General features: G+C 42.9%; 1 protein-coding gene across 3 annotated transcripts in view; it reads right to left on the bottom strand.

Annotated features, from left to right (window-relative positions):
* Positions 1-26,265, bottom strand: part of LOC119207491 (uncharacterized) — a 39,928-nt gene that overhangs the window by 6,017 nt on the left and 7,646 nt on the right. Inside the window, exons 2-18 of one of the 3 annotated variants that reach the window (XM_062557629.1) lie at positions 18,891-18,949; positions 16,437-16,730; positions 16,070-16,357; positions 15,673-15,768; positions 15,167-15,210; positions 13,797-13,839; positions 13,510-13,553; positions 12,584-12,635; positions 12,297-12,340; positions 11,376-11,427; positions 11,089-11,132; positions 8,827-8,875; positions 8,540-8,583; positions 4,900-4,945; positions 4,613-4,656; positions 3,361-3,412; positions 3,074-3,117 (exon numbers count right to left, since the gene is read on the bottom strand). In XM_062557629.1, the coding sequence (XP_062413613.1) occupies positions 3,074-3,117; positions 3,361-3,412; positions 4,613-4,656; positions 4,900-4,945; positions 8,540-8,583; positions 8,827-8,875; positions 11,089-11,132; positions 11,376-11,427; positions 12,297-12,340; positions 12,584-12,635; positions 13,510-13,553; positions 13,797-13,839; positions 15,167-15,210; positions 15,673-15,768; positions 16,070-16,357; positions 16,437-16,730; positions 18,891-18,948 (1,338 nt within the window). In that variant the 5' untranslated portion in view covers position 18,949. Of the gene's footprint in view, positions 1-3,073; positions 3,118-3,360; positions 3,413-4,612; positions 4,657-4,899; positions 4,946-8,539; positions 8,584-8,826; positions 8,876-11,088; positions 11,133-11,375; positions 11,428-12,296; positions 12,341-12,583; positions 12,636-13,509; positions 13,554-13,796; positions 13,840-15,166; positions 15,211-15,672; positions 15,769-16,069; positions 16,358-16,436; positions 16,731-18,890; positions 19,278-26,265 lie in introns of those variants that run through there. The other 2 variants (XM_062557628.1, XM_062557630.1) reach the window with 2 other exon arrangements.

Below are 26,265 nucleotides of genomic sequence, written 5' to 3'. Positions count from 1 at the left end.
CTTCTTTTTAAAGGTGCTATTTTCCTGGTGAGGAGTCATCTCCTGATGATTAACAGTCACTGATTTAAATACTTCTGCCTCTTTGTATTAAAATGAATGAGTCCTCTTTACAATAATAGATGACCTTCTAAACAGAATGATGAGTAAATACTGTACATGCAAGCAGACAATGTGTGTTTTTGTAATGGGTGAAAACTTAGAACTTGTTAAATCTTCATACTTGTCTTGTGTTTTAGTGATTAAAAGGTCCCTCTCTGTTCTGTGACTTATTACCAAAGAATCAGTGTGTGTCGTTATTAAAGAGATAAGATTAAGAGTAAAGACACCTGATGACCCGTTTATAAAAATTGTCAGAGTTGAAAAAGATTTGATTTCTTCCCTTTTTCATTAAGAATAAAAATATATAACAGAAGCTTCCTGAATCCTGCAGCTTAAATCTCACCAATCAGGTGAGGCCTTAAAAGTCTAAAGTGTAAATCGTTGCTCTTTAGGAAATTATCAGATGAAAGGTGACATGAAGAATCAAACCAGGTACCAAAGCTTCCTGCAGGACAACAACATATTTATTACTTTATCAACGTTGATCTTAAATGTAAAAGATGTCATTACTAAGATCTTGAATTGTGATGCTAAGAAAAAGCTACTTTTGAATGTGTGTGATGCTCAGTAACATTTAATCATTGTTTTTAAGCTCTCTGATAACGTTTGTAGACGAGAATCTTTCAGCATTAAAGCAGGTCACATAAACTAATAAATAGAAAGCTTTAATAATACTGAAAACTACCAGCAGAATTCTGGGATTTGGGGAAACTTTCCTCTTTAATCATTGAAGGACCTGTCAGGTTTCTTTACCTGTTGGACAACGATTCGGGCCGCACGCTTTTTAGTGGCGGGCCTGAAACAGGTTTTACTAACAGACTGCTGCCAGTTTAGTGTTTCCCATCATTCTAACAAGGGAGCGCCCCCCCCCTCATGAAGTAGTAAACCTGGGGGAGACACTGCAGGGATCAATGGGAACAGCGTCCGACTCGTGTCATTTAGCCGTCACTGGTAACCGGGTTCTGGTTTTCTTTAAGTCACGCAGCATGTGGGTCGATACTTGTGTCCCTATGTTGTTTTAGCGTCTCCTCTCTGAATGACGCCATGTGTCCATCATCCCAACGGCAGGTCACATGATCTGAAGGCACCGCCCATCACATTGTAACATGTTCTGTGAGCGACACATTCAAAGTTTGTCCACATTTTTTCCCCCTTAAATTACTTCCACAGGATTGAGATGCTGCAGGAAATGGACCCCCCCCCCTCGTACTGCATTATCTATTCATTTGATTTTCTAATTATTTGTTTATTAAACGTGCATATGTTCTTGTACCAAGATATATTATGTCCATGTGGAGGTAAGAGAACGAGTTCTGCTCCCAGTGGCGCTGAGGTTCAACATGAACTGGACCAAAAGTAAACGCTGCAGAGTATTTTCTGTGTGTTTGGTGTTTTTAATGCGTTTGTTGTTGCTGTACACGTATCATATTATTGTTGTTCCCATTTCATATTGAAAATACATGTTTTTAAAGCAACGCGACCTAAACACAGATCACATGGGCTGAATTCAACAAGTTGAGGCCTGTAAACAAACATTGTACCTTTAAGTTACTGCATGCTTAAGGGTACTTTGTAAAGTATGATACTGTGTAAAGTACCTGGAAGTGTTACTCCAGAGATGGAATAAGTTGCAGATGAATTGTTACCTTGTTTATAATGTAATAAGAAAATAATTTATGAATTAGGGTTCTAACACACTAACTGCTGCTGCTGTTATTATTAGTCACTTTTTTTATTAATGTCATCATAAACCCAAATTACAAATTTTTCCTTTTCCCTAAAGTCTTTGTTCTTCCCTCCTCACAGGTTACACCTGATGGAGGTTACACCTGATGGAGGTTACACCTGATGGAGTTTGTCCTGTCTTACACCTGGTGTACTACTCTGAATATTTGAATCATCTCTGTTGTAGGAATTGAACGTACAATAATTTGAATGAACATGTTGACTAGAGGAATCTGAGGTGTTCTGTGCATTCTGAATCATTGAAGTGACGATGAGGGGACGAAGCTGATTTCAGGTTTACGATCACGATTCAAGTGACTCAGAACCAGATCTAGTTACAGAATCTGAAAATGAAGTGCCAATGATTCTGAAAAATGGTTTACAAACACAACATTCTAAACTAACTGGTTCGTGTTGTTGCTGCACTTATAATTTTATAGTTTATTTTCACAAAATATATTTTATTTTTGTATAGGAAACGTGTTTAGTGTTATATTGATATTAATAAATACAAATTAATCAAATGTGTTGTCCTTTGTTAAGAGCTGTTGTCATGACAACTGACTGTGTAACTTGTACTTTTCCAGCGAGCAATTTATCTGTTTAAAAGACGTCTGTGACCCGACGTTGAAAAGAGGTTGCAAAATGGTTTAAAAGTGAAAGTTTTTTTTTCTCAACGTCTATTTGTAGACATCTACTATAGACGTCTACAAATAGACGTTGAAAAAAAATAAACGTTAATTCAACATCTTTTCAACCCAAAAATGCTCACTGGGTCACGTTACACTGGGTATCTAAGTTAGTTTATGCAACTTTTGATGTAGGAACACCAACTCCAAATATTTTACTATAATAAGCAATTATTCTGGAGATATAAAGATAATCGAAGCACTTACAGCATTTTCATGAGGGATTTCACTCTTTGTGAGGCTTCGTTCAACAATAACCTTCGTGTCTGCATCATAGACCACAACAACTATCTGTGATGCTATTGGCTGCCCAATCGCGGTAGGAAATTAATGAATTAATTATTGTTAGAAATATAAAACGTCACTAAAGACCTATAATTGTCACAATCCTTTTTAATGTTAAAAATATTTGTCGGGGACCCCCCAAAATCTAAAAATAAATTCTTATAGTGTTCATGTAGCAGCAAGTAGCACAAAGCCACCTGGAATCAACCTCATACACAAGGTTTGGATTCTAAAAACATTTCATTATTTTGTTTAAAAAAAGAAGTAACACTTACCAGAATAACTGAAGAAACAAGATCTTCAAATCTTCTTCCTACACCTGCAGGTCAGTGATAGAAGAAGAAAAAACAGTCCTTTAAAGACTTGAACTGTTGTACATTTACTTTACTTGAGCTGCAGATAAAGTGAGTCCATCTTTTGGGTGGTGTCTAATTTACTCCACCCTCAAACAGAAGCACATTTCACACTGGATCCCTGCAGCCAGTCGGGGCAACAGGCAAATGTCACCCTGCTGGCTGCAGGGATCCAGTGTGGAGATCCATCAAGATGTAGGTGGACAGACCTGAATCGGGGTCTTCTGGGCTCTCATCCTGACGTGGTGCTGATGTGAACTCCTGCAGGATGAATCACATACATGAGAAAAGGTTACTTGCTGCTTCTTTTTAAAGGTGCTATTTTCCTCGTGAGGAGTCATCTCCTGATGATTAACAGTCACTGATTTAAATACTTCTGCCTCTTTGTCTAAAACGAGTCTGTTTTTCTAAAATAAACTGCTACAAAACCCATTTTGGTCTCTTTCCACAAAGAGTTGAGAGGAATCTCTCGGGGTAGAAAGCACATCACACTGCAGCATGAGCCATAAATAAAGCAGCTAGAACTTTAACATCATGTAGAGTACGTTCCACTTTCACACTGCAAATGATACTTGTTCTGTGTCTCTGGACTTGTTCTCTGTGTAAAAGGAGGTTTTTAACACAAGTAACAAGTAGAAAACCATCGGCTCAGGAGGAAAGTGGCAAACTGGTGTGAGCCACCACGTGGAAGCAAAGGTCACGTGACCACGTAGGAGATGTCATGTGACCACCAACCTGTGGCCTCATTTAAATCACATTGTTTCAGTATTTTATACTCCAACGTGGGATTTAATATCTGTACAAAGAGTTTTTAAGATTCTGACATGTTGCTGTTGAGCAAAGTGTTAAAATCTGGATGACGGACTGAGACACAAACAAACAACACGTGAACAACAGAAGAAACAAAGCTGAAGAGGACTAATGGCCACAAGAGACCAGGTTTGGATCGATGGATCATCAGGTTCCTCCCAGAGGATCTGAGCACAAGCAGCAGGTGTGTGCACGTAGCAGGTGTGTGCACGTAGCAGGTGTGTGCACGTAGCAGCACCAAGACACCTGGAAACAACCTTGACACGAGGTGTAGAGGCCCTTGGCCTCACACACCGAGTTCCTCTTGGTTGGTGTTTCGTGTGGTTTGTTTTTGACGCGTGACAAATGTTCATGAGTCTCCCACTCTTTTACTGTCCTTTATTTTGTTCTTCTTCATATATACATACCAATGCCAATCGTTCCTGTTTACCTTCACGGTCAAAAAACTATTTCCCTTCCAACACCCAACACCCAACACCTGTGCCCAGTAACCCCCCTGATTATATAGCCATTGCGGCCTAATTGTAACACCTCCTCTCACCTCCCTAGGGTGGTGCTAACAGACAAACAACAACAAAAATGGCTCTTACACAAGGTTTGGATTGTAAAAAACATTTCATTATTTTGTTTAAAAAAAGAAGTAACACTTACCTGAAGAACTGAAGAAACAAGATTTTCAAATCTTTTTCCTAAATCTGCAGGTCAGTGATAGAAGAAGAAAAAACAGTCCTTTAAAGACTTGAACTGTTGTACATTTACTTTACTTGAGCTGCAGATAAAGTGAGTCCATCTTTTGGGTGGTGTCTAATTTACTCCACCCTCAAACAGAAGCACATTTCACACTGGATCCCTGCAGCCAGTCGGGGCAACAGGCAAATGTCACCCTGCTGGCTGCAGGGATCCAGTGTGGAGATCCATCAAGATGTAGGTGGACAGACCTGGATTGATGTCTTCTGGTCTAAACACCTGATGTAGTGCTGCTCTCTGCAGGATGAATCACATACATAAGAAAAGGTTACTTGCTGCTTCTTTTTAAAGGTGCTATTTTCCTGGTGAGGAGTCATCTCCTGATGATTAACAATCACTGATTTAAATACTTCTGCCTCTTTGTATTAAAAACTAATGAGTCTGTTTTTCTAAAATACAATAAACTGGTACAAAACCCATTTTGGGCTCTTTCCACAAAGAGTTCAGAGGAATCTCTCGGGGTAGAAAGCACATCACACTGCAGCATGAGCCATAAATAAAGCAGCTAGAACTTTAACATCATGTAGAGTACGTTCCACTTTCACACTGCAAATGATACTTGTTCTGTGTCTCTGGACTTGTTCTCTGTGTAAAAGGAGGTTTTTAACACAAGTAACAAGTAGAAAACCATCGGCTCAGGAGGAAAGTGGCAAACTGGTGTGAGCCACCACGTGGAAGCAAAGGGAGGGTCACGTGACCACGTAGGAGATGTCATGTGACTACCAACCTGTGGCCTCGTTTAAATCACATTGTTTCACTATTTTATACTCCAGCGTAGGATTTGATATCCGTACAAAGAGTTTTTATGATTGTAGGGCTTCAATAATATTGATAATATAAAAAAGATGAACGTAACGTGGCATGAGAGCACCACGTTGTCCTGTTTGGACGTGAGGAACATAAAGAGCCTCCAGCAGCTCTTCTGCTGCTGTTTACTCGTCATCCAGCTGATCAAGCTAGCGTTAGCTCGCTAATAACAGCAGAGAAGCAGTTAGCAAGACTAAAGACACAATTTTATTTACTCGCCTTTTTTGGACCATTCATTTTTCAATCTGTTGTCTTGTATATATTTTGTGCTTCGTCCCTTTTCGGTTATTGTTGAGAAATCTATTTCTACGTTTTGTACTTTTTAATGCTGTCATTTACGGTAGTCTAGTGCACATCTACTGTGGGTTTTACGGTAGTCTAGTGCACATCTACTGTGGGTTTTACGGTAGTCTAGTGCACATCTACTGTGGGTTTTACGGTAATCTAGTGCACATCTACTGTGGGTTTTACGGCAGTCTAGTGCACATCTACTGTGGGTTTTACGGTAGTCTAGTGCACATCTACTGTGGGTTTTACGGTAGTCTAGTGCACATCTACTGTGGGTTTTACGGTAGTCTAGTGCACATCTACTGTGGGTTTTACGGTAGTCTAGTGCACATCTACTGTGGGTTTTACGGTAGTCTAGTGCACATCTACTGTGGGTTTTACGGTAGTCTAGTGCACATCTACTGTGGGTTTTACGGTAGTTGATGTGTTGCCTGTAAAGAGACACGGTGATCCATTAAACTAAGAAGCCTCTAATGCATTTATTTACAAATGCCATTTTAAATTCATCTCATAGCACTTTGCTGTATTTAGGTGTGATGAAAACATTTATTTAACTTGCACTACAACAATGGTAATAATTTAATGAGCTTCAAGTGAACATGGGGTGTGTGTCTGTGTGTAAGAGTGTGCGTCTGTGAGTGTGTAGAGAAAAAGTTCTAACATTAAAACATCCTGTTTAATTTTATGATTTGTATTTTTATTTATTTTGAATCAATAATTATTATGTTCAAGAAAAAACATGTACTTTCTAAAGTATTTTTGCAATGTGAATTTTATGGAAGTAAATCTTTGTCATCGGGGGTTGAAATAAAAAGTTGATTGAATTTCTAGCACTGAATATTTATGCATTGAAATGATGTATCTGAATGTTTTTCAACATTAAAACACCGCAAAAAAATTCAACCTTGGCACACCAATATGCGGGACACTAAGGACGAGCAATCGATTCTAGATTCAAGATCAGGAGCGTGCGTCAAGCTAAAGGAGCGAGCACCCAAAACACCTTCGGCTTCGGATTGTAGCCATGTCCAATAATAACAGGACTTTAACTCTTCTTTATGTCAGTGTGGCAACGTATGAAGAAATACATAAAAGAACATATAATGTTCACCCTGAACCAAAACGTTTGCTCACCACTGACGATATAAAACTCTTACAACTATACAAATGAGCTAAAATTCTATAAACTCGGTTGGCCGAGTGTGTAACGCAGCCACTTAGTGGCACAACGTTATTTTGCGCGACACGGTTCGAATCCCGGTTGTGGCGGACTTTTAATAAATGTTCTTTTATTTATTTTTTCATACGTGGCAGTGACGTAGTGCTCACTTATACAATCGTAATCGCTTTTTGAACATTTTCAGCACAATATGTTTGCAAATGTGTGACGACTCAAGTGACGGAGGCAGACAACACCTGCCTGCCGGGGGAAACAAACACGCACCCGTAGCCAAACCAGTAGTTCAAAAACCAGTAGGCACGTAACACAGTCACTGAAAAATGGGTTCTCGTTTCAGACTTTACGAGCAAATACAGGATCCCTTTGAGATAAATTCTAAAGCCTCGCATTAAGACGTACATCCCTTTATGTAAGACTCTGCGCTACTTGCAAGTCGCTGTGTTGTGCCAGATCCTCAATAAAGTTTACCCATGGCCATGAAGACTCATTTAACGTTACGTGGACTTTGAATGTGGACTTAATACCCAACTGAGATCGGCTTGTGCCGCTGTGAAAAAGGATCCCCCCCCCCCCCCCACTACGATACAGCGGCTCATCTGCCTCTTCAAGCGCGTTCCTGGTTTTCAAAACTCCGCCAATCACTCCTAACAGCTTGTCCAAGGATCTCAGCATCATTAAATGAATTCAAAACTAGAAGAAGAGGCGTATTGTGAGCGGCTGTACGCTCTCGTTTAACTTCCGCTTAGTTCATGTCCAACACAGTCTGTTAATGTACAAATGTCAGCTGTCTATTACGGAATCTTACAGACACAAACCACACTGATGACATGAAGAAGAGTTAAAGTCCCGTTATTATTGGACATGGATACAATCCAAAGCCGAAGGTGTTTTGGGTGCTCGCTCCTTTAGCTTGACGCACGCTCCTGATCTTGAATCTAGAATCGATTGCTCTTCCTTAGTGTCCCGGATGTTGGTGTGCCAAGGTTGAATTTTTTGGGGTTGAATATTGTAGCCTCCATTTCGAATATTTCAACATTTTTTTTTGGTGTTTTAATGTTGAAAAACATTCAGGAACATCATTTCAATGCATAAATATTCAGTGCTAGAAATTCAATCAACTTTTTATTTCAACCCCCGATGGCACAGATTTACTTCCATAGAATTTGCAGTTCTGTTTTATAATAAAGGGTTGAAAATTAAAGCTTTTTAATGCAGTTTTTTATGATTATTTGTAGAAAAAAAATATGACTGGTTAATCGATGCTGTTGAGCAAAGTGTTAAAATCTGGATGACGGACTGAGACACAAACAAACAACACGTGAACAACAGAAGAAACAAAGCTGAAGAGGACTAATGGCCACAAGAGACCAGGTTTGGATCGATGGATCATCAGGTTCCTCCCAGAGGATCTGAGCACAAGCAGCAGGTGTGTGCACGTAGCAGGTGTGTGCACATAGCAGCACCAAGACACCTGGAAAACCTGGAAACAACCTTGGGACGAGGTTTGGATTCTAAAAACATTTTATTATTTTGTTAAAAAAAGAAGTAACACTTACCAGAAGAGCTTCATGAACAAGAACTTTAAATCTTCTTCCTACACCTGCAGGTCAGTGATAGAAGAAGAAAAAACAGTCCTTTAAAGACTTGAACTGTTGTACATTTACTTTACTTGAGCTGCAGATAAAGTGAGTCCATCTTTTGGGTGGTGTCTAATTTACTCCACCCTCAAACAGAAGCACATTTCACACTGGATCCCTGCAGCCAGTCGGGGCAACAGGCAAATGTCGCCCTGCTGGCTGCAGGGATCCAGTGTGGAGATCCATCAAGATGTAGGTGGACAGACCTGAAGCGTCTGCTGGGCTCAACATCTGAGGTGGTTCTGATGTTAATCTCTGCAGGATGAATCACATACATAAGAAAAGGTTACTTGCTGCTTCTTTTTAAAGGTGCTATTTTCCTGGTGAGGAGTCATCTCCTGATGATTAACAGTCACTGATTTAAATACTTCTGCCTCTTTGTATTGAAATGAATGAGTCCTCTTTACAATAATAGATAACCTTCTAAACACAATGATGAGTAAATACTGTACATGCAAGCAGACAATGTGTATTTTTGTAATGGGTGAAAACGTAGAACTTGTTAAATCTTCATACTTGTCTTGTGTTTTAGTGATTAAAAGGTCCCTCTCTGTTCTGTGACTTATTACCAAAGAATCAGTGTGTGTCGTTATTAAAGAGTTAAGATTAAGAGTAAAGACACCTGATGACCCGTTTATAAAAATTGTAAGAGTTGAAAAAGATTTGATTTCTTCCCTTTTTTTTTTCAAGAATAAAAATATATAACAGAAGCTTCCTGAATCCTGCAGCTTAAATCTCACCAATCAGGTGAGGCCTTAAAAGTCTAAAGTGTAAATTGTTGCTCTTTAGGAAATGATCAGATGAAAGGTGACATGAAGAATCAAACCAGGTACCAAAGCTTCCTGCAGGACAACAACTTATTTATTACTTTATCAACGTTGATCTTAAATGTAAAAGATGTCATTACTAAGATCTTGAATTGTGATGCTAAGAAAAAGCTACTTTTGAATGTGTGTGATGCTCAGTAACATTTAATCATTGTTTTAAACTCTCTCCAATGACACGTTGGCCAATAACTGGCCAAAACATTGTACCTTTAAGTTACTGCATGCTTAAGGGTACTTTGTAAAGTATGATACTGTGTAAAGTACCTGGAAGTGTTACTCCAGAGATGGAATAAGTTGCAGATGAATTGTTACCTTGTTTATAATGTAATAAGAAAATAATTTATGAATTAGGGTTCTAACACACTAACTGCTGCTGCTGTTATTATTAGTCACTTTTTTTATTAATGTCATCATAAACCCAAATTACAAATTTTTCCTTTTCCCTAAAGTCTTTGTTCTTCCCTCCTCACAGGTTACACCTGATGGAGGTTACACCTGATGGAGGTTACACCTGATGGAGTTTGTCCTGTCTTACACCTGGTGTACTACTCTGAATATTTGAATCATCTCTGTTGTAGGAATTGAACGTACAATAATTTGAATGAACATGTTGACTAGAGGAATCTGAGGTGTTCTGTGCATTCTGAATCATTGAAGTGACGATGAGGGGACGAAGCTGATTTCAGGTTTACGATCACGATTCAAGTGACTCAGAACCAGATCTTGTTACAGAATCTAACAATGAAGTGCCAATGATTCTGAAAAATGGTTTACAAACACAACATTCTAAACTAACTGGTTCATGTTGTTGCTGCACTTATAATTTTATAGTTTATTTTCACAAAATATATTTTATTTTTGTATAGGAAACGTGTTTAGTGTTATATTGATATTAATAAATACAAATTAATCAAATGTGTTGTCCTTTGTTAAGAGCTGTTGTCATGACAACTGACTGTGTAACTTGTACTTTTCCAGCGAGCAATTTATCTGTTTAAAAGACGTCTGTGACCCGACGTTGAAAAGAGGTTGCAAAATGGTTTAAAAGTGAAAGTTTTTTTTTCTCAACGTCTATTTGTAGACATCTACTATAGACGTCTACAAATAGACGTTGAAAAAAAATAAACGTTAATTCAACATCTTTTCAACCCAAAAATGCTCACTGGGTCACGTTACACTGGGTATCTAAGTTAGTTTATGCAACTTTTGATGTAGGAACACCAACTCCAAATATTTTACTATAATAAGCAATTATTCTGGAGATATAAAGATAATCGAAGCACTTACAGCATTTTCATGAGGGATTTCACTCTTTGTGAGGCTTCGTTCAACAATAACCTTCGTGTCTGCATCATAGACCACAACAACTATCTGTGATGCTATTGGCTGCCCAATCGCGGTAGGAAATTAATGAATTAATTATTGTTAGAAATATAAAACGTCACTAAAGACCTATAATTGTCACAATCCTTTTTAATGTTAAAAATATTTGTCGGGGACCCCCCAAAATCTAAAAATAAATTCTTATAGTGTTCATGTAGCAGCAAGTAGCACAAAGCCACCTGGAATCAACCTCATACACAAGGTTTGGATTCTAAAAACATTTCATTATTTTGTTTAAAAAAAAGAAGTAACACTTACCAGAATAACTGAAGAAACAAGATCTTCAAATCTTCTTCTTAAATCTGCAGGTCAGTGATAGAAGAAGAAAAAACATCACTTTAAAGACTTGAACTGTTGTACATTTACTTTACTTGAGCTGCAGATAAAGTGAGTCCATCTTTTGGGTGGTGTCTAATTTACTCCACCCTCAAACAGAAGCACATTTCACACTGGATCCCTGCAGCCAGTCGGGGCAACAGGCAAATGTCGCCCTGCCGGCTGCAGGGATCCAGTGTGGAGATCCATCAAGATGTAGGTGGACAGACCTGAATCGGGGTCTGCTGGGCTCTCATCCTGACGTGGTGCTGATGTTATTCTCTGCAGGATGAATCACATACATGAGAAAAGGTTACTTGCTGCTTCTTTTTAAAGGTGCTATTTTCCTCGTGAGGAGTCATCTCCTGATGATTAACAGTCACTGATTTAAATACTTCTGCCTCTTTGTATTAAAACTAACGAGTCTGTTTTTCTAAAATAAACTGCTACAAAACCCATTTTGGGCTCCTTCCACAAAGAGTTCAGAGGAATCTCTCGGGGTAGAAAGCACATCACACTGCAGCATGAGCCATAAATAAAGCAGCTAGAACTTTAACATCATGTAGAGTACGTTCCACTTTCACACTGCAAATGATACTTGTTCTGTGTCTCTGGACTTGTTCTCTGTGTAAAAGGAGGTTTTTAACACAAGTAACAAGTAGAAAACCATCGGCTCAGGAGGAAAGTGGCAAACTGGTGTGAGCCACCAGGTGGAAGCAAAGGTCACGTGACCACGTAGGAGATGTCATGTGACCACCAACCTGTGGCCTCATTTAAATCACATTGTTTCAGTATTTTATACTCCAACGTGGGATTTAATATCAGTACAAAGAGTTTTTATGATTCTGACATGTTGCTGTTGAGCAAAGTGTTAAAATCTGGATGACGGACTGAGACACAAACAAACAACACGTGCACAACAGAAGAAACAAAGCTGAAGAGGACTAATGGCCACAAGAGACCAGGTTTGGATCGATGGATCATCAGGTTCCTCCCAGAGGATCTGAGCACAAGCAGCAGGTGTGTGCACGTAGCAGGTGTGTGCACGTAGCAGCACCAAGACACCTGGAAAACCTGGAAACAACCTTGATACAAGGTTTGGATTCTAAAAACAGTTCATTATTTTGTTTAAAAAATGAAGTAACGCTTACCAGAAGAACCTTACGAACAAGATCTTTAAATTCTCTTCTTATTTCTGCAGGTCAGTGATAGAAGAAGAAAAAACATCACTTTAAAGATTTGAACTGTTGTACATTTACTTTACTTGAGCTGCAGATAAAGTGAGTCCATCTTTTGGGTGGTGTCTAATTTACTCCACCCTCAAACAGAAGCACATTTCACACTGGATCCCTGCAGCCAGTCGGGGCAACAGGCAAATGTCACCCTGCTGGCTGCAGGGATCCAGTGTGGAGATCCATCAAGATGTAGGTGGACAGACCTGAATCGGGGTCTTCTGGTCTCTCATCCTGACGTGGTGCTGATGTGAACTCCTGCAGGATGAATCACATACATGAGAAATGGTTACTTGCTGCTTCTTTTTAAAGGTGCTATTTTCCTCGTGAGGAGTCATCTCCTGATGATTAACAATCACTGATTTAAATACTTCTGCCTCTTTGTATTAAAACTAACGAGTCTGTTTTTCTAAAATAAACTGCTACAAAACCCATTTTGGGCTCCTTCCACAAAGAGTTCAGAGGAATCTCTCGGGGTAGAAAGCACATCACACTGCAGCATGAGCCATAAATAAAGCAGCTAGAACTTTAACATCATGTAGAGTACGTTCCACTTTCACACTGCAAATGATACTTGTTCTGTGTCTCTGGACTTGTTCTCTGTGTAAAAGGAGGTTTTTAACACAAGTAACAAGTAGAAAACCATCGGCTCAGGAGGAAAGTGGCAAACTGGTGTGAGCCACCACGTGGAAGCAAAGGGAGGGTCACGTGACCACGTAGGAGATGTCATGTGACTACCAACCTGTGGCCTCATTTAAATCACATTGTTTCAGTATTTTATACTCCAGCGTAGGATTTAATATCAGTACAAAGAGTTTTTATGATTTTGACATGTTGCTGTTGAGCAAAGTGTTAAAATCTGGATGACGGACTGAGACACAAACAAACAACACGTGAACAACAGAAGAAACAAAGCTGAAGAGGACTAATGGCCACAAGAGACCAGGTTTGGATCGATGGATCATCAGGTTCCTCCCAGAGGATCTGAGCACAAGCAGCAGGTGTGTGCACGTAGCAGGTGTGTGCACGTAGCAGCACCAAGACACCTGGAAAACCTGGAAACAACCTTGATACAAGGTTTGGATTCTAAAAACATTTCATTATTTTGTTTAAAAAATGAAGTAACGCTTACCAGAAGAACCTTACGAACAAGATCTTTAAATTCTCTTCTTATTTCTGCAGGTCAGTGATAGAAGAAGAAAAAACATCCCTTTAAAGACTTGAACTGTTGTACATTTACTTTACTTGAGCTGCAGATAAAGTGAGTCCATCTTTTGGGTGGTGTCTAATTTACTCCACCCTCAAACAGAAGCACATTTCACACTGGATCCCTGCAGCCAGTCGGGGCAACAGGCAAATGTCGCCCTGCTGGCTGCAGGGATCCAGTGTGGAGATCCATCAAGATGTAGGTGGACAGACCTGGAGCGTCTGCTATGGTCAACATCCGATGTAGTTCTGATTTCTGCAGGATGAATCACATACATGAGAAAAGGTTACTTGCTGCTTCTTTTTAAAGGTGCTATTTTCCTGGTGGGGAACCATTTCTGATCATTAACAAAATCTAAAATATCTAAAATACAATAAACTGCTACAAAACCCATTTTGGGCTCTTTCCACAAAGAGTTCAGAGGAATCTCTCGGGGTAGAAAGCACATCACACTGCAGCATGAGCCATAAATAAAGCAGCTAGAACTTTAACATCATGTAGAGTACGTTCCACTTTCACACTGCAAATGATACTTGTTCTGTGTCTCTGGACTTGTTCTCTGTGTAAAAGGAGGTTTTTAACACAAGTAACAAGTAGAAAACCATCGGGGGCCGACGAGGATTTAATTTTTGTTCAGGACGGAGGTGGATGATCAGACAGTTCACTTTTAAATATAACGTTAATAGTATTCACTCGAATATCTACCCATTGTCACGTTTTTAAATACAGACAAGACTTAAAATAAAATAAACGTTAACGCAGTCGAGCATCCGCCTGTAGTCATTAGTGAAAAGACACATTAATGACTTAACTGTCCCACTTTAGAGTTGACGCTGTGACAGTTTTATATATAACTTATACTTCATATTATGAACAGAATTGGACCAAAGTGAGCTCAGGCAGACAAGTTTTAAAATATCACTTTCTGTCAGTAACGTTACAGAATAAATACAAAGAAACTTGCTTTGCTCCTTTAGTTTTGTGGTGTGATTAAAACTTTACGTTTAGTTGTGTTTTACGCAGGAGGAACATTGATGGACTCTGATCTGCTTTAAGATTGCAATAATACTTTTAGCTGAAAGTAATCATAAATTAGAGAATTACATTAACTGACTTAATTTGAATTTAAAATAATCGGAAAATGTTCTTTTCTCAGCCTGAAATATATCGAGCGAGTCTTCCTAAAATAAATGAAATAAGAGGTATTATCTTCCTCATTTGTACTTTATACGTTTTGGGGGTTTTAAGGCTTTAAGTGCTATCGGTTGCTAGGCAACGGGAGCAGCAGAGGTAAGAGGAAGGAGTTGCCTCAAGAGGAACTATCGACACAGGAGCAGGTGCACACAGGTAGTTTTAGGGCGTGACTCCTGCTCACTGCAGAGAAACCACATGCAGGTGTAAATAAACGCCTCGTGGCTCCGTTCCTGAGACCCGTAACAAATGCAAAATGTTCCTCCCAGAGGATCTGAGCACAAGCAGCAGGTGTGTGCACGTAGAAGCACAAAGACACCTGGAAACAACCTTGATACAAGGTTTGGATTCTAAAAACATTTAATTTGTTGAAAAAAAACATAGCGCTTACCTGAGCGGCATTCTGAATATGTTCTATTAATCTCCTTCCATCACCTGCAGGTCAGTGATAGAAGAAGAAAACAACATCACTTTAAAGACTTGAACTGTTGTACATTTACTTTACTTGAGCTGCAGATAAAGTGAGTCCATCTTTTGGGTGGTGTCTAATTTACTCCACCCTCAAACAGAAGCACATGTTGATGTGATGGATGTTTGTGACTCTTGGAGCTTGAATCAAAACAGCAAATCATGACAATCCCAGTGTGATAAAAAGCACCTTTTGGTAATAAATCACATGTATATTATTTGCTCATGTGATGCAGTAAAAGGCGTCCTGTGTTGTACAGATTGTACAGCGCTCTGAGGCAAACTGGGACTTGTGATATTGGACTATTTAACCAAACAGGTGGGTCCATAGTTCTGGAGGACTTGGAAACATTGAGTTTCTATGTAGAGGAAACAAAGAGGATTTTACACATGTTGGGATTATTTGTTGGAATGTTTACTTGGACTTACTGATTCTTCTCCTTTGACGATGAAGCCAGACAATTAGACCCACAAACATGAAGGCAATGAGAATGCAAGTAGCAATCATCCAGCCAGAGGGAGGATCTGTAAAACAGAATCAGAACCAGATCAGAAGAGTCTTCCTGGTTTAAATGAAGCAGCACAGCTGAGAATGTGTCACATGTTCACAGCCTGATGTGCTTCTGACGGACTGCAGTTTGGATTGTGAAAACATCTTTGTAACGTGATCTATAGTAAGAAATCATTTTATTTATTCAATCAAAACAGAATTTAGTTCTACCAAATTTTATAGTTATTAATGGTTGACACTATAAGGTGTTTTCATGGGGGAGGGGGGGCAGAGGGTTCATTATTATAAGGAAGTCGTCTCCTCTTTCAGTCTTACCAGGTTTTGAGGGACAAAGATGTTCAGCATGAATCAAGTCCTGGGTCCAATGAACCTTGTTTCTATGGTCACAGATGATCACGTTGTTCAGCAGGTAGACCTGGAGAGAAGCCCCAGAGGTCGTGACCTCTGATTGCTCTCCTCCCTCCTGACTGCAGGTCCGGTCGACACATCTGAAAGTGCTGCTGATGTGAGAGTGGTGAGTCCTGCAGGTCACATGGAGGTCACATGACTCTGAGCTGCTGGAGTCCACTCGGTCCACGATCAGTTCAACTGGAGACACTGGTCCTGAGGGGGGGGGAGGTTTCTGTGAAGAGTTTATGAAACATGGCGGCAGAAACTACCAGTGAAATGTTTACAGACTCACCTTGAACTGTGACCTTGTATTCAGCTAGTAGTTTGTCTACTGTAGATGTTCCTGCTACAGCAGAATAAACTCCACTGTCGGCTTCTTGGAGATTCTTCAATATCACAGAGAATTTATTCCCACCCAACTCAAACCTTTCAGTGACAGTTGCTTTTCCACTAGGTTCAAATCTTACTAAAGTGACTGTTTTATTGAATTTCCATTCAACAAATAAAACCCCCTCAGGAGGATCATCATGAAGCTTCAGGAGCAGATCACGTCCCTTCAGCACAAACACAGGAGTCTCAATGGTTCCTGTAAAAACAGTAGACACATGATACAATAAACATCACACACAACGTATGATGAATCATTCATTGCTGAATGTTACTCCATCCCTTTACTTTATTTCTCACACATTGAACCAGCGGTTCACCTTCAGCTCATCACTGCTTAACATGAAGTGACAGAGGTCTCTTAAAATGTCTCACGTCGTCTCTTCCTGAGGACACAGAGAAGCTTAACAGCACAAACTAAACCCACTGAGACCAAGTTGGTGCCCAAAGTTCTTCTTCTTGACGTGACAAAGTATTTCCATTGTGAAAAACAGGGTCTTTGTGTCCCTTTGTCCTCTTTCCCTCCCTCTCAGCACACTAATGTCCCCCAGCATCAGCTACACTGAACATGGATGCATTTAGAAAATAAGACGTCCACAGACTGAACACTGAAGGAGTTCAACTCTGAGAGGAGTAAAGGTCAACATTTGTCTTGGAGGGAAAGATGCGTTCAGCCCGTTTCAACAAGTGGTTACAAAGTGTCTAAAAGCACCTTCAATGTTTCCTCTGTGTCACACACGTCTTCTATTGGAACGTTACAATATTCATTAGAATAAAAAGGAGAAAATATGGAACATATTTAAAGGAAAACTGAAAAAGGACTTTTCCCTCGACCACGGAAGTTTAATGTGTGTTTACGATCTGTCTGCCGATCAAAATATGGAAAATATTAAATAATATTAACTGGCTGAGAGCAATGATATTTTTCTACTAACATTGACACAGATCATTGTTTTCAGTTCAAAGCTCTGATATTTTTCACTGAGACAACTTCCTGCCTCAGAGCTCAGTACAAGAAGGAACATCACGAATCCTTAGTAACCACAAAGAAACACAGATTGGTTAACAACGTATTTCTAAACTAACTTCTATTGGGAGAAGGTCTAGCGCACATCGTGACACTGGCAGCTCGCTGAGGTACTTCCTGTTGCAGGTTGCGGTGCTGCAGTGAGTTGTGGCCTCGTGTTTCCTCGGTCAAGAGAGGTACCTCGAGCGGTGCCTTGAGTTCTGGTACCGGTCACTCGGTCGAGGGAGCTAAATGGACCCGTGCCTCCACTTAAAGGAGCATCACCACGACCAAAGGGAGCGGTGCCTCGGCTGGTGGAGGTAGCTGGAGTTTAAGGCAGTGGTGCCACGGAGGGTGAAGGTGCTGCGATTGTTTGGGAGAAGTGTCGTGGCAATTTCAGTTACTTTTAGTATTTCAACAATATATGACCGTATAATACAGTTTAAGTACGACTTATCCGCAGGTTGAGGCTGCCACAACTTTATGACACTGGTGCCTCGACTGTTGCAAATATATTTTCACATTTTGACAACATGATACAATACTATACAGTCCATAGTACGAGTGTCAGCCTATTAGGAGTCTAATGCTGTGTTATGCTGTGTTTCTAGTTTTGCAATTCTTATTGATTGCTGTTGTGTTTTTATTATATTGTAGCGTGTCTGAAGTTCCAAAATGTATATGGTTCTGTTACTGTTAGTGTTGCTTGGACCAGGGTTGGGGTGCAACCCCTTCCGGGGTTTTTAGGCGCGAATGTTGCGGGTCGGGTGTGTTGGAAGACCTGTGTTTGGTTGGTGAGAAGCAGAATAAACCCAATTCATCATAAACCTGGCTCCTTATTGGCACGGAACGCTATAATATTATTGCATGGACTGCTGCCCCTACAGACTTTTTTGGGCATAACGACTCTAATGCTTTCACTTGGACCCTCTAACAAGTAACCGGAAATGCCCAACGAAACCAAGAAATCAACCAAAAACATGCTACAAAAGCAAAACATTCACCAATACGTACAAATGAGGTTAGTTACACAACGCATCTTATCAAGATTTACAATTTGCATTCTTCAGGGTGCTTCCTGGTTTCAGCCTTTTATCACGTAGCCTATCGGCGTATTACTAGTAAACCAATTACAACCATCAACACCATTACTCTAAAAGGCCGTGTTGTCAAATAAATATATATTGGCAAATTATGAAAAAAAAACTGCCAAAAGTTGGAGCAGCTGCTTCGACTAAAACAGGAAGTTCCTCTCAGAGTTCACAGTGGCACGATGTGCGCTAACTGTCTATTAGAGAAATAGTGCTACGGTATGAAAGCTTTGACCCAAAATATATATAATAAAGTGCTCACCTTGTGCTTCACATGATGTCAGCAGAGAAGCAAAGAGAAGCACGAAGCACGACCTCATTCTGCAAAATGGAAGCGAGGCGATGAAACCAGGAAGTGAAGAACGATTCACTTCTTGTTTCTCCGGAGAAAAGAAACGGAAACAAAAAAGAACCCAAAAGAAAAGTGTGAAGGACTCTATTGAAGAAAAAAAGGGTTTTATCCGCGTCGATCCTGGTCAACTTGAGGACGCTTCTCTGGCGGATTGTGCGTCGCGGTTCTCCCGGTGAGACGGGAAGTGATGGAGGTCCGTTAAAGTGATCACCGTGCTGCTGGTGTTACACCGAAATGGAGGCGCTCTTCTTCGCCCTCCATTGTTAAGCACGCACGAGCAGACGATGTGAAACAGCGCCCTCTGCGGTCACAGTTCCTGATGGGTCACATATTTCGGTGTAACAATTGTTAAGTGAAGCTTTGTGAACCAGTGAAGCTTTCCAACCAATTGTATCAGAAAAAGGTTCATTCATTCAATGCATCGCAATCTCTATGACAATATTCAAACAAGTTTGAAATACACCTTGCTATTTATGAAAAATGTTTTCTTTCTTTCTTCACATTCACACATTAAAAGCTTAACACCAAACGAAATTTCACTACATGCTTTACGTTAGTATTTCTATGTAGGTGACAAATAAACCTCATTCCTTGTATCACGAAAAGGCAGAAATTGTACTTATACCAATGAGCATTTGTTTGTTCTTTCATTCATTTATCCACAAATGAAAACAACAATCAACCATAGAAAACTATTTATGAAAAATATATATAACATGTGTGTCTTCTGGAAGAGTAGCAACAGAAGAAATCAAGAAGCATTTGCTTGTTGCCTCACAAAAGAGTGAAAATTCCGTAAAGGAATTTATGGACCAGACACTTATCTAATTCAGTTGAAAAATTTGCCCCAATAAAATCACAAAAACTCAATGTAATGTTCAGCCTTCTGTATATCAAGAAGTCACGCATAAACATTTGTGCTGCTAGCTTCTGTGAGCTGCAACTTATCTTTATTTGATAGAACTCCCCACATGGTCCCCAACCACGTCCTGTGGTTGTTCTTCTATTCCTCACATATAGCATCACACAGTAGGGAAAGGCTATACTGCCACCTTGTGGTTACTGAATAGAATGCCTCTCATTACATCTCCTTTCCAAAGTGATTAAACAAAGGTTTGATTGCAATAACACCTTATGAAAATGCAAAGGGTCAACATGTTGCACAATACAAGTACCTCATAAAGAAATAACCATAACATGGCATTCTACTTTAAACAACACTGTAAAACATCATACTTTTTCAATCTCTCAGGTGGTTTTCTAGGTCTAGTAGACCTTCTGATTGGTTCAGTCATTTGCGAGGCTGTGGTATGAGGCTCAGCTTGGTGTGCATTTGGTGCATCACTTTCTTTTTCTGGTTTAACCTCACCGTGTTTGTCCATGTCCTCATGACTCTTTAACAGGCTCCTCCTGTTTCTCCTCACTTTATGCCCATCCTCTGTTTCCACGACGTAAGATCTCGGTCCAACTTCACTGAGCACGGTCGCTCTTCTGTCCCAGCCATTAGGTCCCTCGATTCTCACAGTGTCCTTTTCAGAAAGAGGTTCCAGACTTTTTGTAGCTCTGTCATAGGCCATTTTATGTCTAATTTTGAGTCTCTTTTTCTTATTACTCCAGTTGTCATTGTCTCGTCCTTGTTGCAATTGCGGTAGAGTGGTGCAGCTGACGACACATCAGTAGCTCAGCAGGGGACACTGAGGTGCAGCTCTGTAGCTTAGTAAAGCGAGGTGAGGATCAGTCTTACCGTCCTTGGCTTTCTTCAGAAATCTCTTAAGAATTTGTACTCCCTTTTCAGCCTGGCCATTGGCTTGTGGGTACAATGGGCTTCGCAAACTCTTTAAACTCTCCACAGTCATACCACACATTGTGACACTCTTACAGGTGTTAGGAGTCTTCGGACTCTTAGGTTTTAACAAACCTTAGGGTTAGGACCTAAACTGGATTATAACTCATTTGAAAGTCGACTTTCAGTCGTTCACGACCAACCTGGAAAATAATCCAGCCGGTTCTCTTTGTAATAGTGTACATGTCATGCCCCTGGCTTCCTCTTCCCTCTTCGTCCCCTGTCTCCCTCTTGTGGCACTCTCAGGCAAACACCCCCTGCCCTTGCTCTCTCTCTCCCCTCATTACCCCTCACAGCTGATTCCCCTCTCGTCCTCATCATTGTCTCACCTGAAACCACTTCCACCTGATTTTGCCTGCTTCTTATTCCCTCCCTCTAGTCTCGTCTTGTTGTCGGATTATTCCATGAATGTAGACACACGCGTCAGCACTCGTCTCGTCCTGTCTTGCCCTGCACCTTCACCGTCCGCGTATTTGTGACTGTGCCTTTCCACAGAGTGCCCGACCGGCGCGCGCCCCCGGCAGCTCATCTGCTTTCACCTCTCTGCTGGACCCGGCTGGTAGGGAGCACCCCGGGATCCCCGAACGCTGTCCTCACGGGAGTAATCCTTATGCCCCTAAATTCCTGATTTCCCCTGTCTGCTTTTGTTATGTTTCCGGCCAACGCCAGAGGACTTTGAGTTTATTCGTTATTGAGGACTGTTTTTCCTTTTGACCATTAAAAGACTCTCTACTGCATCTCGCTCCTGGTTTCCCATCATTCCATCATAACAGAATAATCCGACCAGAAGATGGACCAGGCGAGTGGCAATCCTCTCCACCAGGCCGTCGAACTTCAGGGAGCCCTCTTGGGCAAACACGAAGAGGACCTATCTTCCGCGAGACGGACCATAGACTCCCTGACCGCCCAGATCTTGGACCTCACCCAGCAGTTCCACCTCCATCGCCTCGAGGCTACTGGGTCGACCGGGGCGCGCACCTCATCTGAGCCGCGAATTAACAACCCGCCTTGCTACTCGGGTGAGCCAAAACAGTGTCGAGCTTTCCTCACCCAATGCGAGGTTGTTTTTTCTCTCCAGCCGTCCACTTATGCCAGGGAGAGGTCCAGAGTGGCCTACGTTATTTCCCTTCTCGACGGGCGCGCAAGAGAGTGGGCGGTGGCTAACTGGGAGGTAGAGGCAGACTGCATGTCTGAGTTTTCCCTCTTCAAGGGAGAGATGATCAGAGTTTTCGACCGGTCTGCACACGGAGATGAAGCATCCCGCCTCCTATCGACGCTGCGCCAAGGAGGAAGATCTGTCACGGACTTCTCTATTAAGAAATGGGATCATATAACTCCTGTATTAACTTCTCTGCACTGGCTTCCTGTTAAATCAAGAATAGAATTTAAGGTACTTCTCCTCACCTACAAGGCACTTGCTGGTGAGGCACCGTCTTATCTTAAAGAGCTTGTTACACCGTATTGTCCTACAAGGCATCTACGCTCCATAGATGCTGGGCTACTTGTGGTTCCTAGAGTTTTAAAAAGTAGGATGGGGGCCAGAGCCTTCAGTTATCAAGCTCCTCTTTTGTGGAACCAGCTTCCACTTTCAGTCCGGGGGGCAGACTCGGTCAGTTCATTTAAGATAAAGCTTAAAACGTTCCTCTTTGATATTGCTTATAGTTAGGGCTGGCTCAGGTTAGCCTGGACCAGCCCTTAGTTAAGCTGCTCTAGGCTTAGACTGCCGGGGGACTTCTTAGGACACACCGAGCCCCTCTCTCACTCTCACTCTCTCCTCCCACAATCATCCATGCTTTATTAATGTACATCACTAATTAAGCTTCTTTCCGGGAGTTTTTTGTGCTTTCTCGCCTAGCAGGTCTCCGTGGATCATAGTTTCGTGCGGACCCCGGTTCTGACTCCTGGCTCATGGCTCTGCTGACACCTGCTGCTGCCATCATCATTACTTTAAATATGATTCATATTACTGTCATCAAAAACCAACATCTTTCTGCTCTCCCTCCCCACAGAAGCCTCTGTGGATGGTGGTTCGATCTGATGGAGGTTGTCCCTGCAGTGGTCCTGCCGTACACCTCTTCTGCTACTTGCAATTACTTGTATCATTTCAGTTAGAGAAATTGAATGTATTGTACATCTTTTACATTGTTGATTCTGTACACATGACATCCATTGCAGTCTGTCCATCCCGGGAGAGGGATCCCTCCTCTGACGTTCTCCCTAAGGTTTCTTCCCTTTTTTCCCCATTGAAGGGTTTTTTCATATTTTGGGGAGTTTTTCCTGTGCCGATGTGAGGGTTTCGGGACAGAGGATGTTGCATGTGTACAGACTGTAAAGCCCTCTGAGGCAAATTTGTAATTTGCGATTTTGGGCTATACAAAATAAAATGAATTGAATTGAATTATTGAATTCCGCACCCTGGCCACCACTAGTGGTTGGAACGAGACGGCCCTCGTCGCCCGTTTCCTCGAGGGTCTTAACCCTGAGCTCAAGGATGAGATCCTTGCCCGTGAGGTCCCCGATGCCCTCGATGCCCTCGTCGATTTGGCTCTCCGCATAGAGAGGCGTTTCGAAACACGACGGAGGACCCGCAGGATGGACCTTCCGCCACTTCCGGCCTCTGCGGCAGCACCCCCTCCGCAACCATCTCCTGCTGATCCTGAGCCAATGCAGCTGGGGGGGCTCCGTATATCTCCACAAGAACGACAGCGCAGGATTATGAACCGCCTGTGCATGTACTGTGCTGCGGCTGGCCATTTTGCCTCAAAGTGCCCAGTAAAAGCCACCGCTCGTCAGTAGGCGGAGGGTTGCTGACAAGCGCTACATCCGGGTCCTCTCCTTCTAAGTCCTGCACCTCTCTTCCAGTACATCTCCAGTGGCTGGGATCATCTGCCTCCTGCGCCGCATTGGTTGACTCAGGAGCAGAGGGGAACTTCATTGACGAGACTTGGGCTCTAGAACAAGGTATTCCCCTCGCAGACCTGCATGACCCCACCCCCCTGTTCGCTCTTGATGGTAGCTCCCTTCCCATGGTGCAGAGAAAGACCCTACCACTCACTCTCACTGTTTCAGGAAATCATAGAGAGACTATAGACTTCCTGATTTTCCGTTCCCCCTATACTCCGGTGGTATTAGGCCACCCATGGCTAGTCCTTCATAACCCCCAGATTAACTGGGCTAACGGCTCTGTAATCTCGTGGAAACTGTCGTGTCATGTTGATTGTCTGTCCTCTGCCGTGCCCCCTGTCTCTTCTGCTACTGTTTTTCAGGAGGAGCCAGGTGATCTGTCAGGAGTACCGGAGGAGTATCATGACTTGCGGGAGGTGTTCAGCCGTTCCCGGGCCACTTCTCTCCCCCCTCACCGCCGGTATGACTGTAGTATAGACCTTCTCCCGGGCACAACGCCCCCGCGGGGTAGACTATACTCCTTATCCGCTCCCGAACGCGAAGCGCTAGAGAGGTACCTGTCCGACTCTCTCGACGCCGGCACCATCGTTCCCTCCGCGTCCCCGGCAGGGGCCGGTTTCTTCTTTGTTAAGAAGAAGGACGGCTCGCTGCGTCCCTGCATAGACTATCGAGGCCTAAACGACATCACTGTCAAGAACCGTTACCCCCTGCCACTGATGTCGTCTGCGTTTGAGGTCTTGCAGGGAGCTAGATTTTTCACCAAGCTTGATTTACGCAACGCCTACCACCTTGTGCGTATAAGGGAGGGGGACGAGTGGAAGACTGCGTTTAACACCCCCCTCGGACATTTCGAATACCGGGTGCTCCCTTTCGGCTTAGTAAACGCCCCCGCGGTTTTTCAAGCTCTAATCAATGACGTCCTGCGGGACATGCTTAACATCTTCGTCTTTGTCTACCTCGACGACATTTTTATCTTTTCACCATCGCTCCAGGTGCACGTCCAACAGGTTCGTCGTGTTCTCCAGCGCCTTCTAGAGAACAGACTCTATGTCAAAGCCGAGAAATGTTCTTTCCACGCCTCCTCCGTCACGTTTCTGGGTTCGGTCATCTCGGCCGAGGGGATCAGTATGGACCCGGCCAAGGTTCAAGCCGTCGCTGACTGGCCCGTACCAGACTCCCGTGTCGCGCTACAACGTTTTCTCGGGTTTGCCAACTTTTACCGCCGCTTTATAAGAGGCTTCAGCCAAGTCGCCGCACCCCTCACCGTGCTAACCTCAGTCAAGTCCCGTTTCAGGTGGTCAGAGCCCGCGCAGAAGGCGTTTGACGTCCTTAGGGGCCTTTTCACTACCGCGCCCATCCTCCTCACTCCTGACTGCACCAAGCAGTTTATAGTGGAGGTCGACGCGTCAGAGGTGGGTGTCGGGGCTATACTTTCCCAGCGCTCCGTTACTGATGGTAAGATACACCCCTGCGCGTTTTTTTCCCACCGCCTATCCCCCGCTGAGCGTAATTACGACGTCGGAAACCGCGAACTACTTGCCATCCGTCTGGCATTAGGCGAGTGGCGACAATGGCTGGAGGGAGCCCACGTACCCTTTATCGTATGGACGGACCATCGAAACTTAGAGTACATCCGGAAAGCCAAGAGACTCAACGCGCGCCAAGCCCGCTGGGCTCTGTTCTTTACGCGTTTTAACTTCACCATCTCGTATCGCCCGGGGTCTAAGAACATCAAGCCGGACGCGCTGTCTCGTCTTTTTGACTCCTCCCCCCCGAACACTCCGGAGGAGATTGTCCCCCCGGGTCGTGTGGTCGGCATGGTCGTCTGGGGCATTGAGAAGCTGGTTAAGCGTGCCCTTTCGCGAACCGTAGCCCCCCAGAACTGCCCTAAGGGACTCCTGTTTGTCCCCGTGTCAACGCGCCGGGCGGTCCTACAGTGGGGACACTGCTCTAAATTAGCTGCCCACCCCGGCGTTCGGGGCACCCTCGCGGTAGTTCGTCAGCGTTTCTGGTGGCCCTCCATGGAACAAGATACACGTCGGTTTACTGCCTCCTGTGCCACGTGCGCGCAGACCAAGGCCGGCAATTCCCCCCCAGCCGGCCTGCTCCGTCCGTTACCCATCCCCACCCGCCCTTGGTCCCATTTAGCTCTCGACTTTATCACCGGGCTTCCGCCCTCGGCAGGCAACACCGTAATCCTTACTGTGGTCGATCGCTTCTCTAAGTCAGCCCATTTCGTTCCGCTCGCTAAACTCCCCTCCGCCAAGGAGACCGCCCAGATCGTGGTTGATAATGTTTTTAGGTTACACGGTCTGCCCACTGATATCGTTTCGGATAGGGGTCCCCAGTTCTCTTCCCAATTCTGGAAGGAGTTCTGCCGCCTTATTGGGGCATCCGCTAGTCTGTCGTCCGGGTTCCACCCCCAGACTAACGGCCAGGCTGAGCGCACCAATCAGATCGTCGCCCGCATCCTTCGCAGCCTCACCCATCAGAACCCCTCGTCATGGTCGCAACAACTATCCTGGGCCGAATACGCCC

The sequence above is a fragment of the Pungitius pungitius genome, chromosome 15, assembly GCF_949316345.1.
Source record: "Pungitius pungitius chromosome 15, fPunPun2.1, whole genome shotgun sequence".
NCBI classification, from domain to species: Eukaryota; Metazoa; Chordata; class Actinopteri; order Perciformes; family Gasterosteidae; genus Pungitius; species Pungitius pungitius.
This window is presented reverse-complemented; position numbering and strand designations above follow the sequence as displayed.